The sequence below is a fragment of the Pantherophis guttatus genome, chromosome 1 (assembly GCF_059756535.1).
Source record: "Pantherophis guttatus breed Tessera chromosome 1, ASM5975653v1, whole genome shotgun sequence".
Classification (NCBI taxonomy): Eukaryota; Metazoa; Chordata; class Lepidosauria; order Squamata; family Colubridae; genus Pantherophis; species Pantherophis guttatus.
The window spans coordinates 345,349,611-345,364,786 of NC_142063.1; the positions used below are offsets into that span (position 1 = coordinate 345,349,611).

The following is a 15,176-nucleotide window of genomic DNA, read 5'->3' on the forward strand; positions in this document are numbered from 1 at the left end:
GGATGATGCAACGGTCATTAAGTGTGAAAAACGGTGATAAGTCACTATTTTCAGTGTCACTGTAACTTCGAACTGTCAATAAACGAACTGTTGTAAGTCGAGGACTACCCACAATGGGGATTTAAGCCAAGATGGTGATTTAAATTAAAACTGTTATTTAAGCTACGATTGCAATTTAAGCCACGATTAGAATTTAAGCCATGACTGTAATTTTTTTTTGGGGGGGGGGGGTAAAGTTTTTTTTAAAAAATTTTTTAAACACACAAATATACAATACATCTTTTCTGAAGAGAATATCGGCCCGGTTTTAAATTTGTACAAATTTTGTTCGTCTTTAACACAGTTTTTATATGTTCAATTTTTCTCATAGCATTTATTCTCTCTAATTTAAAAAAAAAACCAATATTACCCTTCATCTTAACTTCTCATCCTAATATAATTCAATTTTTCTTTTCCCTCCTTAAATTTAATTTTAAATTCACATAACATAGTACAATCTCCAATTATTTCCTTAAATTCTCTTATTCTAATCACCAATGATTCTTTTATCAACTATTCGAAATAATACAATTCAACGTATTAGCCACGATTGTAATTTAAGCTCCTCTAGTTTAGAAGTGCAGAGTCAGGGAATGGCTATTGCCTAACTGGTTGGGTTGGCAATATATATAAACCATCAATGCATGTTTGCAGTCAAAATGTAATGTATAGCTTTAAGGTTGTAATGCTGTATTGCATCATACTGTATTCTGATTGGCTAGCTCTGTAGCCAACGTACTTAAGAGGAAGCAGGAATTATGGCTTATTTTTCTTATTACATTATTATTGCTACCTCTGCTCCTCTCTGCCTGTTCTCTCTGCATGATCACTGCTTGATCATTGCCACTTGTTGTTTTCTACTGTTTTAATGATTGTTTTACTGCTGTACTTGTTCCTGTTTACAACTCCAAAAAGAACTGTTCTATTGCATATGACTACAACAACGGGTAAGAAGACTTTGTTCTTGGAATATCCCTGGATTGACAATTTAACTATCTTCATCTGTGTATGACCTGGATTGTTTAATGGACTTTGCTTTGTTTTTTCCTAAAAGTAAAAGAATATCACAACTCGGTGTGTCTGTATTGACAGTGCTTATTCACGATCACACTCAGCCGTTTTCTTATGTGCAAAACCTTGCCACTCAAGGATTACTCTGCGCATATTCCTTAACACCAGGGAAGATTGAGGTGAGGGGTGGGGATAGGGGGCTGGAGTGGTGACTTACAAATGCAGAGGTTCCCAGCAGAGCGAAGTGATCCACTTGGAGTGACCCACTAGAGTACGGCCAATCTGGAGCCCGGTGCTTGGATCCCAGAGCATTATCTGCACAGAAGGTACATGGGACACATTAAGAAACACTTTCTCAAAATTATTTATGCGTTTGTGCAGAGGTGCCTAAATTGATTCTGTTTTGATTAAACAGAAAAATATAATTTTGTTTCTGCTTGGAAACCGTTTCTGGACTTTGTGCTCGAGGTGGGGGAAAAAAATGAAACTTTGATTTTGGGTTTTACCGATTAGACAGATTTGTTTGTCAGCGCTTCGACGCTGGCATAGAGAGCAGAGGAGAGAGAGAGATAAGCTCTGAACTTTTGCCTGCTAAATCCCTTTGAAGTTGGGTTGTCATGGAAATGAAGGGGGGGGAAAACATTCCTGGGAAATGACGAGACAAGAAGTCTGAAGAATAACTTGGAAGATAGCCAATGAGAAGCAGAGAATTGGGGATCGGAAAGGGAGGGATTGGGGGGCAAAAGGTCAGTCTTGTCCGCATCGAGTCATGATCCGGTGGCTGTGCTCAATTGAAGAAAAGATTTCCTTAAAGATTGGCAGTTTGGAAATTCATTTTATTTTGAGATAGCATCGAAGTCTGACATTGTTGTTATAGAAATGGCTAGTTTATACCACTATGTAAAAGTAAAAAGTTGAGGTAGGGAGGTTACTACGGTATCTTATTCTACTGCACCGAAGGGAGTTGGTAGTCAATGCCTTTTCTTTCTTTTTCCCCTCCTCCCCTTCCACTCTTCCCTTCCCCTTTCCTATTTTTGCTACCATTTGTTTTCGTATTTTTTTGTATTTCATGTTATAAACCAATCAATAAAAGAGAGAGAAAAAAATTGCTTATGTATTTGTATCTTCCCTTTATTATTTTTATAAATAATTCAAGGTGCTGAACATACTTAATACCCCTCCCTCCTCCTATTTTCCCTACAACAACTACTCTATGAGGTGGGTTGAGCTGAGAGAAAGTGACTGGGTGGCCCAAAGTCACCCAGCTGGCTTTCATGCCTAAGGCAGGACTGGAACTCACCATCTCCTGGTGATTGGCCCAAAGAAACCCAGATGCCTTTTATGCTGAAGACAGGACTAGAACTCACCGTCTCTTAGTGATTGGCGCAAAGTCACCCAGTTAGCATTCATGTCTAAGATGAGACTAGAACTCACTGTCTCCTGGTGATTGGCCCAAAGTCACCCAACTCGTTTTCACGGCTAAGGTGGGACTAGAACTCCCAATCTCCTGGTGATGGGCCAGTCACCGAGCCAGCTTTCATGCCTAAGGCGGGACTAGAACTCACCGTCTCCTAGTGATTGGCGCAAAGTCACCCAGTTAGCATTCATGCCTAAAATGAGACTAGAACTCACTGTCTCCTGGTGATTGGCCCAAAGTCACCCAACTCGTTTTCACGGCTAAGGTGGGACTAGAACTCCCAATCTCCTGGTAATGGGCCAGTCACCGAGCCAGCTTTCATGCATAAGATGGGACTAGAACTCACTGTCGCCTGGTGATTGGCCCAAAGTCACCCAATTCATTTTCATGCCTAAGGCGGGACTAGAACTCACAGTCTCCTGGTGATTGGCCCAAAGTCACCCAGCCAGCTTTCATGCCTAAGGTGGGACTAGAACTCACTGTCTCCTGGTGATTGGCCCAAAGTCACCCAACTCGTTTTCATGGCTAAAGTGGGACTAGAACTCCCAATCTCCTGGTAATTGGCCCAAAGTCACCCAGCTGGCTTTCATGCCTACAAGCTGTACTAGAACTCACCGTCTCCTGGTGATTGGCCCAAAGTCACCCAACTCGTTTTCATGGCTAAGGTGGGACTAGAACTCCCAATCTCACGGTGATTGGCCCAAAGTCACCCAGCTGGCTTTCATGCCTAAAAGCTGTACTAGAACTCACCGTCTCCTGGTTTCTAGCCTGATGCCTGAACCACCAGACCAAAATGGCTACTTTAACTAGCAAAACTGGCAACTTTTAAGTTATGTCCTTTCCTGGATCGTGAGGCCCTGCGCTCAGCCACGCGTGGTCATCTGGTCATCTCTTGTTTGGATTACTGCAATGCATCCTACCTGGGGCTACCCTTGGAGAGTATTCGGATGCTACAGCTGGTGCAGAATGCGGCAGCGTGGGCAGTCTAAGCTGCCCCTAGGATGGTCCATATAATACAGCTGTTATTCCAACCTGGATTATTTGATCTTTGGTTCCGGGTTCAATTCAAGGTGTCGGTTATCCCCTTTAAGTGACTTTTGCCCTGTTTTATGACCTTTTTTGACCACAATTGTTAAGTGAATCAATGAGGTTATTAAGTGAATCTTGCGGTCATTAAGCAAATCTGGACCCGCCCACCCCTTGACTTGCTTCTCGGATACCAGCTGGAAAAATCGCCAGTGACAAAGACAGCAAGTGCCATCAGCCAATGCCCAATTTTTGTTCACGTATGCGTGGGAATCAGGGGTGAAATCCAGCAGGTTCTGGCGAACTGGTAGCAGAAATTTTGATCAGTTCAGAGAACTGGCAAATGCCACCTCTGGCTGGCCCCAGAGTGGGGTGGGAATGGAGATTTTGCAATATCCTTCCCCTAGGAGTGGGGAGGGAATGGGGATTTTGCAGTATCCTTCCCCTGCCACGCCCACCAAGCCATAACCACGCCCACCAAGGCACGCCCACAGAACCGGTAGTAAAAAAAATTGGATTTTCACCACTGGTGGGAATGCTTTGACGATTGTAAGCGTGAAAACCACTCATCAGTCACTTTTTTCCGTGCCGTTTTAACTTCCAACAGGTGGTTGTAAGTTGAGAACTGCCGGCATATGTTTCTAGTCCTCATGAACCTCGGCGTTCTCAGAATTGTGTGCTCCACGGGGGTAAGACGGCACACGACCCACCTCAAGGAAACAGGAACAAAGCCGAAACCAGTTTTTACCTGCCCGTTCTTACACCCGGATGCCAGTTTTCTTCCGTCGGGCGACCAAGCGATGCTCAGCACCCAATGGCGGTGACCTGTGGAGGTATGAAGAAAAGGAGAGCGACTGGTCCATGAACCCAGAAGATTTCAAAATGCTTATTCTAAAGTCAGTGTTTCTCAACCTTGGGCACTTCAAGACGTGTGGACTTCAACTCCCAGAATTCCCCAGCCAGCATGGCATAGATCCGTGATGGCAAAGCTATGACACGCGTGCCAGAGGTGGCACGCAGATCCCTCTCTGTGGGCACACACGCCGTCGCCAGCTGCTCTTCTGATTTCCGGCACGCACATGCACGCTGGTAGCTGGTTTTGTGGGTGCCGGAGCAGCGGAAAATGGCCCAGAAAAAGGCGAAAAAATACACCTTTTCAGGCCATTTTTTTGGGCTGTTTTTGGCCTGAAAAAGGCCGAAAAACGGCTCCAAAAATGGCCCGAAAACAGCCTGTTTTTTAACCCAATTTGGGCCGTGTTCGGGTCCTCTGGCGCCTGTGAAGACCAGCTGGTCGGCGTGCGCATGCACACGCTTTCCGGTTTGGGCCCTCGGTGCTGAAAAGGTTCGCCATCGCTGGCACAGATCAATGTTTCTCAAACATGGTGTGAAGTTTCCGAAAGATGCCCTAATTAGTTCACGAGCCGTGAGCCGAACTTCAAAAGAAATACAGTCATTTATTAGGAGCACCATTTCGGCAATATTCGGATGCAGTTAGAACTAATGCCACGTAGATTTACGTTCCCCTATGACCCTGTCTCTCCCCTCCTCCCTGGCCATGTCATAAATCACATTCTCCAATTCACCACTTTGGCTGACTGTGAAACCCAACACCCTCCGACTGATTGCGGTCAGGAAGAATGTATGGAATGCAGCTTCAGTTAGGGAAATCGATCAGCTCCATCAGTTCTCCCTCCCTCCTGCTCATGGCAACTTGAAAACTTTGCAAGTTGACATATGGCCCCTTTTAAGATGGCTGGACATCCACTCCAGCTGGGGAATTCTGGGAGTTGAAGTCCACCCGCCTTTCAGTGGCCAAGACTAGGGAGCAGTGGCCTACACAGTCCCCCTTCCGCATGTCGAGACTCACCCTTGGCTGTAAAATGCGGGGTCTCCGTGTTCAGGTCCCAGAAGCGGACGGTGGTGTCCCCGGAGCCGCTGGCCAGGTACCTGGGGAGACACAGTCTCATGCTGACAGAGCCAAGGTAAGGCAGTGAGCAGAGGCCCTTCAGGGGTCAAAAAAGTCAAGATGGCAACCGAAGCCCCCGGTGAGCCCTTCAAGGTAGGCCAGACTTTGAAGCTGAAGTCATTAATAAAGATTAATAATATAAGGTAGTCCTCCACTTACAACTAAAAATTCATCCTGAAGCGGACGTGAGGCGTATGTGACGGAGCCCAATTTTGCAAACTTTTTGTCACGGTCGTTAAGTGAGACATTGCATGATTGGTGACCTTCCCCATTGATGTTGCAGGACTCCACAACCATCATACTATTGTACTCTTAACCTTGACCTGGCATTACACAAATGGTCGTTAAGCGAGGACTATCTGTACTACTTTTATTACAGGTAGTCCTCGACTTATGACCACAACTGAGCCCCAAATGTTGATTGCTAAGCGAGACAGTTGTTAAGTGAGTTTTGCCCCATGTTATGACCTTTTCTGCCTCCGTTGTTCAGCGAATCACTGCAGGTGTTGTTAGGAACAAGGCTGTGAAGTGAATTTGACTTTCCCCATGGACTTTGTCACGTGATCACACAACCCAGGACACTGCGGCCGTCATAAATGTGAGTTTACACACACATACATAAATATATATAGTTATACATAGTTATACAGGTAGTCCTCAACTTACAATAGTTCTTTTAGTGACCATTGAAAGTTAAGGCATTGAAAAATGTGACTTATGACCATTTTTCACACTCACGTCCATTGCAGCGTTCTGGTGATCATGTGATCAAAATTCAGACGCTTGGTAAGTGACTCCTATTTATGACGGTCGTAATGTCCCGGGGTCACGCCAGGAGTGAAATCCAGCAGGTTCTGAAGAATCGGTAGGGGAAATTTTGAGTAGTTCGGAGAACTGGCAAATGCCACCTCTGGCTGGCCCCAGAGTGGGGAGGGAATGGAGATTTTGCAGTATCCTTCCCCCAAGAGTGGGGAGGGAATGGGGATTTTGCAGTATCCTTCCCCCCAGGAGTGGGGAGGGAATGGGGATTTTGCAGTATCCTTCCCCCAGGAGTGGAGAGGGAATGGAGATTTTGCAATATCCTTCCCCCAAGAGTGGGGAGGGAATGGGGATTTTGCAGTATCCTTCCCCCAAGAGTGGGGAGGGAATGGGGATTTTGCAGTATCCTTCCCCTGAAGTAGGGTGGGAATGGAGATTTTGCAGTATCCTTCCCCCAGAAGTGGAGAGGGAATGGAGATTTTGCAGTATCTTTCTCCCAGGAGTGGGGTTGGAATGGAGATTTTGCAGTATCCTTCACCCAGGAGTGGGGTGGGAATGGGGATTTTGCAGTATCCTTCCCCTGGAGTAGGGTGGGAATGGAGATTTTGCAGTATCCTTCACCCAGGAGTGGAGAGGGAAAGGAGATTTTGCAGTATCCTTCCCCCAGAGTGGGGAGGGAATGGGGATTTTGCAGTATCCTTCCCCTGGAGTAGGGTGGGAATGGAGATTTTGCAGTATCCTTCCCCCAGAGTGGGTTGGGAATGGAGATTTTGCAGTATCCTTCCCCCAGGAGTGGGGTTGGAATGGAGATTTTGCAATATCCTTCACCCAGCAGTGGAGAAGGATTGGAGATTTTGTAGTATCCTTCACCCAAGAGTGGGGAGGGAATGGGGATTTTGCAGTATCCTTCCCTGCCACGCCCACCAAGCCACGCCCACAGAACCGGTAGTAAAAAAGTTTGGCTTTCCCCACTGGATCACATGATCCCCTTTTTAACGACCTTCCGACAGGCAAAGTCAATAGAGAAGCCAGATTCACTTAATAACCCTGTGACGACCTCAACAACTGCAGGGATTCTCTTAACACCGGTAACAAGGAGGGTCGTAAAACAGGACAAAATTCACTTAACAAACGTTCGAGGCAGACGGGGGGAGGCGAGGCTCAATTTAGAGCGGAAAAGCGAAGCTAGTCAAAAGCCTGCCGTTTTTGTACGACGGATAGCAAGAGAAATTTTTGGGTTCCATGGCAGTCGTAAGTCGGGGACACCACCTGGACTTATGTCCACAATTGGGGACGTTAACTCCCTGCCCCTCCGGCCCCTGATCGGCTTACTTCCCAGTGGGGCTGAAGGCCACCGAGATGACGGCCTCGCTGTGGCCCTCCAAGGAGCTGGTGCAGCGGGTCACCGCTCGCACCCGGAACACGGCCTGGGGCTGGTAGACGATCTCGACCACCCGCTCGGTCTCCAGGGTCAGTTCGGCCAGGGTCTTCTGCAGGGAGGCCACGATTTCGGACTCCTGGACGTAGAAGGCCAAGGGGACGGGCTCCTCCTTGGAAGGGAAAAGACGGGGAAGGGGCCGGTCAACGATTGGTCGGCAGCAAGGGGTGAGGCACAGAAGGGAAGGGAAGGGAAGCTTTATGGTCATTTTTTTTTTTTTTTTACTGTGAGCAGACTGGGGAGGAAGGAAGGTCGCAGGAAGTAGAAGAGGAAGGGGAAGGAGGAGAGGAAGGAAGGATGGAGGAAGGAGAAAGAGAGGAAGGGGAAGGAGAAAGAGCAGGAGGAGGAGAAAGAAAGGAGGAAGAGAGGGGGAGGAGGAAGGAGAAAGAGGAAGGAGAAAGAGAAAGAGAAGGAAAAGGAAGGAAGGGAAGAGAAAGGGGGAGAGGGGGAGGAAGGAGAGGAAGGAGAAAGAAGGAAAAAGAGAGGAAGGGAAAGGAGAAGGAGAAAGAGGAAGGAGAAAGAAAGAAGGAAGGGAGAGGGGGAGGAGGAAGGAGAAAGAGGAAGGCCAAGGAGAAAGAGAAGGAGGAGGGGAAGGAAGGATGGAGGAAGGAGAAAGAGAGGAAGGGGAAGGAGAAAGAGCAGGAGGAGGAGAAAGAAAGAAGGAAGGAAGAGAGGGAGAGGAGGAAGGAGAAGGAGAAAGAGAAGGAAAAGGAAGGAAAGGAACAGAAAGGGGGAGAGGGGGAGGAAGGAGAAAGAAGGAGGAGGGAGGGAGGAAGGCAAGAGAGAGAGGAGGAAGGAAGGAGGAAGGAGAAAGGGGAGAAGGAGGAAGGGAAGGAAGGAAGGAGGGAAGGAAGAAGAGAGGGGGAGGAAGGAGGAGGAGAAGGAAGGAAGGAAGGCGAGAGAAGGAGAGAGGGAGAAGAGGAAGGAAGGGGAGAAAGAGAAGGAGAAGGAAGGAAGGAAGGGACGAGAGAGGGGGAAAGTGGGAGGAAGGAGAGGAAGGAGAGGAAGGAGAAAGAAGGAGAAGGAGGAGGAAGGAAGGAAGGAAGGAAGGAGAGAGAGAGGGAGGGAGAGGAGGAAGGAAGTAGAAAGGGAAGAAAGATAAGGAGGAGGAGAAGAAGGAAAGGAAGGAAGGAAGGGAGGGAGGAATGAAGGAAGGGAGCCCCACCCCCAATTGTACCTTCTCCAGGAGGGTGTTGCAAACCAACTGAAGCTTTTCCGGGGTGATATCCACGGGGACATCAAACGGGGCCCCCAGAACCTCCCCGGATTCATCTTTGAACTGGATCAGGAGCCGCTCAATATCCGCCGTCATTTTGAAACCGTGGAGGACGTCGGCTCTTTGCACTCCGGCCTGGGAACCAAGAGGGGGGAAAAAACCAAAACTTCAAGGCAGCCCCCCCCTCAAAGCACCTACGATTCCCTCCAAGCTCTCTCGGTGCCCCCCCTTCTCTAAATCAACACCCCCTTCCCCCATCCTCGATGTTCAGAGAAGTCTGATAAGCCGCTGGGAGCAAAAATAGGGAAGAGACTGATTATTAGAACATCTGCTTTCCAGGTGAGATCAGAGCCATGCGTGTGTATGTCTGTTAGGATATGGTTTGAGCCTAACAAGTTGTCCAGGCAATATATGTGTTCTGTGACTTTAATGTGAATGTGTATTGTGTGACTTTAAAGTTTTACTGCTGATTCATTGTAATGCTGAGTCATGCTGTAATTAGATAATCACTGGTTGTAAACGTATTTAAGAAAGGTACTGTAAAGTATTCAGTTGATGATATGCTACCATTGTGTGTGGAGTTGCTACCATTGTGCTATCATTGGTTGGATGGATCTGCTACCATCGTGGTTTGTTACCAGAGTGAATTTGTTATTCTAACCAACTACTGTTTGTGTGGTAAGAAGATTTTGTATCACTGGACTGATTTAACTGGCAAAGACTTGGAATTTATTTAAAGACTACGAGACTGTTTTTCTACTATAAAGTAAACTTTTGATAAACCAGTTTGCACATCTCTTATTCATTGCTCTCAGCAACGTTTCTCTGTGCTCTACACTCTGCTGGTTGGTAACACAACAACAATATCCTTAACAATGTCAAAAAAGTCGAGACTGAGGCAATGAGGCATTTAAAGAGGGGCACAGCTCCTGTCTTGACTTTCTGGTTCTTCCCTCCTTGGGTGGATGCTGAACCTAGATCCTAGAACCGTGATGCTGAACCTGTGGCGCGCGTGCCACAGGTTGTTCTGTACCCGTCCCACACGCACACACACCAACAGACGTCCAAGAGTTAAAAACCAAACCAGCCGACAAAATCCTTTTCCTTATGATAACGGAACTTGGCAGCAACCTAGTGGCTGCCTGCCAAGAGTTTATTACTTACGAAGAGGAGAGATAACTTCTCTCCGCTTCTGGTACATCAAAGGAAACAGCTCAATAATTACGGAGTTAATCAAGTCCAGAGATAATCCAGCAAAGTCTATAGCAAAAGTCCGGCAATGCAGAATGGCGTGGAAGCTTTCAGCTTTGTTCGTCACAAGGTTTGACTGGCCACCACGCTCCCTTTTATACCCTGTGGGGTGTGGTCCAGTGACTCAGCCTAATCTCGGGCACGCCTTTTCTTCTGTTGTGCACGCTTATCTCTGCGACGCTGGCGTGGATCCAGCCAAGACTCATTACCCTCATCACTGTCCATCTGTGGCTGCGTGGACGTGCTTGGTCCCAGCCCTATCTCTTGCCCTTCAGCGGACACCGAAGGCATTGCCAGAGAGGAGGGTCCTGGAGAGGGAGGCCTTGCCAACTCCTCTCCTTCACTCTCGGAGTCCTCTCCTGCCAATGACACAGGCTCAGGTAATGGAGCCACAACACAGGTGGCACACGGAACCATATCTGTGGGCAAATGAGCATTGCCCTAGTTCAGCTGATTTTTGGGTATTCCAGGCCCACTGGAAGTCGGGAAATGGGCCATTTCCGGCCTCCAAAGGGCCTCCGGTGTGTGTGTGTGTGGAGGCTGTTTTTGCCCTTCCCAGGCTCCTAGAAAGCCTCTGGCGCCTGGGGAGGGCAAAAAACAGGCCTACTGTAAACCTTTTTGCTGCTGTGTGCCAAAAGGAGGGGGAGCGCAGGGGATCACGTACACATGCGTGGGGGGTGGGGGGGCATTGAATTATGGGTGTGGTTGTCCACGCAAGTGACCCCTCCCCCGTACTCCCCCCGCTTTTGGCACACGACGGCAAAATGCTTAGTCCTCACTGTCCTAGAACACAGGATAGCAGGGTTTGGAAGGGACTTTAGAGGTCTTGTAGTCCAACCCCCCGCTCAAGCAGAAGAGCCTATACCATTTCAGAGAAACGGCTGTCCAGTCTCTTCTTAAAAACCTCCAACGATGGAGCACCCACAGCTTCTGGTGGCAAGCTGTTCCACTGGTTAACGGTCCTCACTGCGAGGAAGTTTCAAGAGGCCACTGGACTTTCTGGTTTTTCTTTGAAGACGCTTCGCTTCTCATCCAAGAAGCTTCTTCAGCTCTGACTTTGTCTTCAAAGAAAAACCAGAAAGTCCAGTGGTCTTTTGAAAAAAAAGAGTACTTTAGGGGCAACCATGTCCTGGATGACGGAGAATTTCCCGTAGACACTTTAAGCTTCTGTGTTTTCTACTTATTATTAATCGAAGCCAATTCGATTTAATTCTGTTTTTAAATTATTTTTAAATTTTATATTGTATGTATTTTAATTTTGGCTGTTCACCGCCCTGAGTCCTTCGGGAGAAGGGCGGTATACAAATTTAAATAATAATAATTATTATTATTATTATACTTGTTTTACTTGGAACAGTTTCCATCCTGCCAAACGAAACCTTGTACACCATCAAACATCCACATCTGCCTATATTCCCAAGATCCTTGGGAAGGGCTGGCTAGGAGGACTAAAATGCCAAAAATCCAGTCTGAACATCTGGCTGGCTGTGCAAGGAACCGTCCTCGTCATAATAAATTACCCGTAGTCCATTGCAACAGGCTGCCTGGCTTGGAATAATTCTGCAACAAGACATATATTATTAAACAAGAACTTCTGCCTATCTCAGGTCCTTGGAAAAGACTCGATAGGGGGGATAAAAAAAAGCCAAAATCCAGTCTCAACATCTGGCTGGCTGTGCAAGGAACCGTCCTCGTCATAATAAATTACCCTTAGTCCATTGCAATTAAGGCTCCTTGATTTGGAATAATTCTGCAGCAAGACATATATTATTAAAACAAGAATTTCTGCCTATCCCAGAAATTATAGTGGGTATAATTTATGTATAGGGTATAGTGAAGGATTTTTCAAGGGGTGAGATAAAATTGGTATTATATATGGTGACAGCAGCTAGGTTATTGATTGGTCAATATTGGAAAAGGGATGTTTTGCCTACTATTGAAGAATGGACTTTGAAGGTGGCCAGTTTTGCAGAAATGGCGAAGATATCAGCATACTTAAAAGACCGGACTCAAGAGACCTATGCATGGGAGTGGAAGAAATGGATAGATTATGTGCAGAATAAATATCAAACTAGGAAGTATCAGATAGCTTTTAGTTGAATGTTGTGTAGAAATGTATAGTATATAGGGGGTAGATTACTGCTATGTAGAAATGTATAGTGCACAGGGGGGAGAATAGAGGGGTGGTAAAGTATGATATGATATAATGTGGGTGGATGGATTTCACCTTGGGGAAGTCATGGGAAGAGGGGAGGGTTTGGGGGGGGTTAGGGAGGGAAAGGGGGGGGAAATGGGGAAAAATTTGTATTTGTAAAACTTTTTCAATTAAAAAAAAAATGCAAAATCCAGTCTCAACATCTGGCTGACTGTGCAAGGAACCGTCCTCTTCCTAATAAATTACCCGTAGTCCATTGCAACAGGCTGCCTGACTTGGAATAATTCTGCAACAAGAACGTCTGCCTATCCCAGGTCCTTGGGAAGGACTCGATAGGGGGGATAAAAAATGCCAAATCCAGCCTGAACATCTGGCTGTTGCACGCATGCCACTTGAGCACCATCGGCGTTGACAACATCCCTGTCCGTCAATGGCAAAAGGCAGCTTTGTGTGCAACAGCTGACAATCCTGCAATCCTAATAATAATCCAATATTATTAAAACAAGAATATCTGCCTATCCCAGGTCCTTTGGAAGGACTCGATAGGGGGGATAAAAAATGCCAAATCCAGCCTGAACATCTGTTGGGCGAGAACCACTTGAGCACCATCGGCGTTGACAACATCCCTGTCCGTCAATTGCAAAAGGCAGCTTTGCATGCAACAGCTGACAATCCTACCAGGAAACTTTTAATATTATTAAACAAGAATATCTGTCTATCCCAGGTCCTTGGGAAGGACTCGATAGGGGGGATAAAAAATGCCGAATGCAGCCTGAACATCTGGCTATTGTGTGAGAGCCACTTGAGCACCATCGGCGTTGACAACATCCCTGTCCGTCAATTGCAAAAGGCAGCTTTGCGTGCAACAGCTGACAATCCTGCAATCCTAATAATAATCCAATATTATTAAAACAAGAATTTTTCTGCCTATCCCAGGTCCTTGGGAAGGACTCCATAGGGGGGATAAAAAAATGCCCAAATCCAGCCTGAACATCTGCCTGACTGAGCGACCAAGCACAACCAGGATGAGAACGAGATGTAGGGGGCAACCCTGAGCTGGGGGTCAGACTAGAAGACCTCTAAGGTCCCTTCCCACTCTTCTGAGTCTGTTGTTGCTTGGGACTGCTGGTCCTTCTCTGCTCCCACCCCCAGGGCCCCAAAGCTCCACCCACCCAGCCACCCTTTCCAAAATACGGGGTGCTGCTGCCTTACCTCCCGCTCCCAACTTTGCAAAAATCACCCCTCCAAACCTGCAGCCGGACCTTTCTGCTCCAACTTGCCTCCACGTGGGAATGGAGGCTCTACGTCATCAGTCCGCGCCGGGCACAGTTCTTACTCGGCTGCCACCTGCTGGAGGAAGAGGGGATCTTCCGCAAGACGCTGGGAAAACTTCCTTAAATGTGAGAACTTTTTTTTTCTTTCTTTCCTTCCTTCCTTCTTTCTCCCTTTCCTTTTTCTTTCTTTCTCCCTTTCCTTTCTTTCTTTCTCCCTTTCCTTTCTTTTTTTCTTTCTCCCTTTTCCTTCTTTCTTCCTCCCTTTCCTTTTTCTTTCTCCCTTTCCTTCCTTTCTTTTTCCTTCTCCCTTTCCTTCCTTCCTTTCTCCCTTTCCTTTCTTTCTTTCTCCCTTTCCTTCCTTCCTTTTTCTTTTCTTTCTTTCCTTCTTTTTCTCCTTTTTTCTTTTTCTCCCTTTCCTTTTTCTTTCTTTCTCCTTCCTTTTTCTTTCCCTTTTTTTCTTCCTCTTTCCTTTTTCTTTCCCCCTTTCCTTCCTTTCTTTCTTTTTCCTTCTCCCTTTCCTTCCTTCCTTTCTCCCTTTCCTTTTTTCTCCCTTTCCTTCATTCCTTTTTCTTTCTCCCTTTCCTTTTTCTTTTTTCTTTCCTTCTTTTTTTTTCCTTCCTTTCTTTCTCTTTCCTTTTTTTCTCCCTTTCCTTCCTTCCTTTTTCTTTCTCCCTTTCCTTTCTTTTTCTCCCCTTCCTTCCTTCCTTCCTTCCTTCCTTCCTTCCTTCCTTCCTTCCTTCCTTCCTTGTCATTATGTTCTAATATTTGAGGGGCTACTTCAGAGAAGAGGGAGTCAACCTGTTCTCCAGAGCACCTGAAGGCAGGGCAAGAAGCAACGGATGGAAACCAATCAAGGAGAGAAGCAACTTAGAACTAAGGAGAAATTTCCTGACAGAACAATTAACCAGTGGAACTACTTGCCTCCAGAAGTTGTGGGTGCTTCATCACTGGAGGTTTTTAAGACGAGACTAGACAGCCATTTGTCTGGAATGGTGTAAGAAGGAGACCTCCTCCTGAGGAGCCACTCCTGCCATTTGCGCATCCATGCATCAGGAAGAGGCTCCTCCTCTTCTTCCTCTTCACTTATGGGAGCTTCTGGAGGTTCTGAAGGCCCTGGCTGAATCCCTGCCTCTGGCACCACATCTTCTCCAGCCTCCTCACTGTCCGACTCGAGTGCCAGCTGCACAGGCTGATGGCACAGCACACCAGCCTCCTCTTGTGACCCCCCCCCAGGACACTGCGACCGTCATAAATATGAACCAAACATCTGAATTTTGATCCTGTGATTGCGGGGACGCTGCAAGTGTAAGAAACGGTGGTAAGTCACTTTTTTAAAGTGCTGTTGCAACCTTTCAACAGTCAATAAATGAACCGTTTTAAGTCGAGGACCACACTGTACTAATTTAAGCAACTGTGATGGTTCATTGAACAACTGTGGCAAGAAAGGTCGTAAAATGGGGCAATCTCACTTAAGGTTTCCACTTCACAACAGAAATTTTGGGCTCAATTGTGGTCGTTAAGTCGAGGACTACCAGTACATTCTCCTTCCTTCGTACCCGTTTCCCTGAAAATAAGACCCTGTCTTATATTTTTTTGAACCCCATAATAAGCGCTTGGCCTTATT

At 46.7% G+C, this 15,176-nt stretch overlaps 1 protein-coding gene across 3 annotated transcripts in view; it reads right to left on the reverse strand.

Moving 5' to 3' along the window:
• The window catches only part of NLE1 (notchless homolog 1), a 29,451-nt gene extending 15,839 nt beyond the window's left edge, over positions 1-13,612 (reverse strand). The window contains exons 1-6 of one of the 3 annotated variants that reach the window (XM_087883469.1): positions 13,541-13,612; positions 8,834-9,007; positions 7,551-7,768; positions 5,361-5,440; positions 4,242-4,318; positions 1,268-1,365 (exon numbers count right to left, since the gene is read on the reverse strand). In XM_087883469.1, the coding sequence (XP_087739595.1) occupies positions 1,268-1,365; positions 4,242-4,318; positions 5,361-5,440; positions 7,551-7,768; positions 8,834-8,968 (608 nt within the window). In that variant the 5' untranslated portion in view covers positions 8,969-9,007; positions 13,541-13,612. Of the gene's footprint in view, positions 1-1,267; positions 1,366-4,241; positions 4,319-5,360; positions 5,441-7,550; positions 7,769-8,833; positions 9,008-13,490 lie in introns of all 3 variants that reach the window. The other 2 variants (XM_087883468.1, XM_060685625.2) reach the window with 2 other exon arrangements.
• Positions 13,613-15,176: the final 1,564 nt, after the last annotated feature.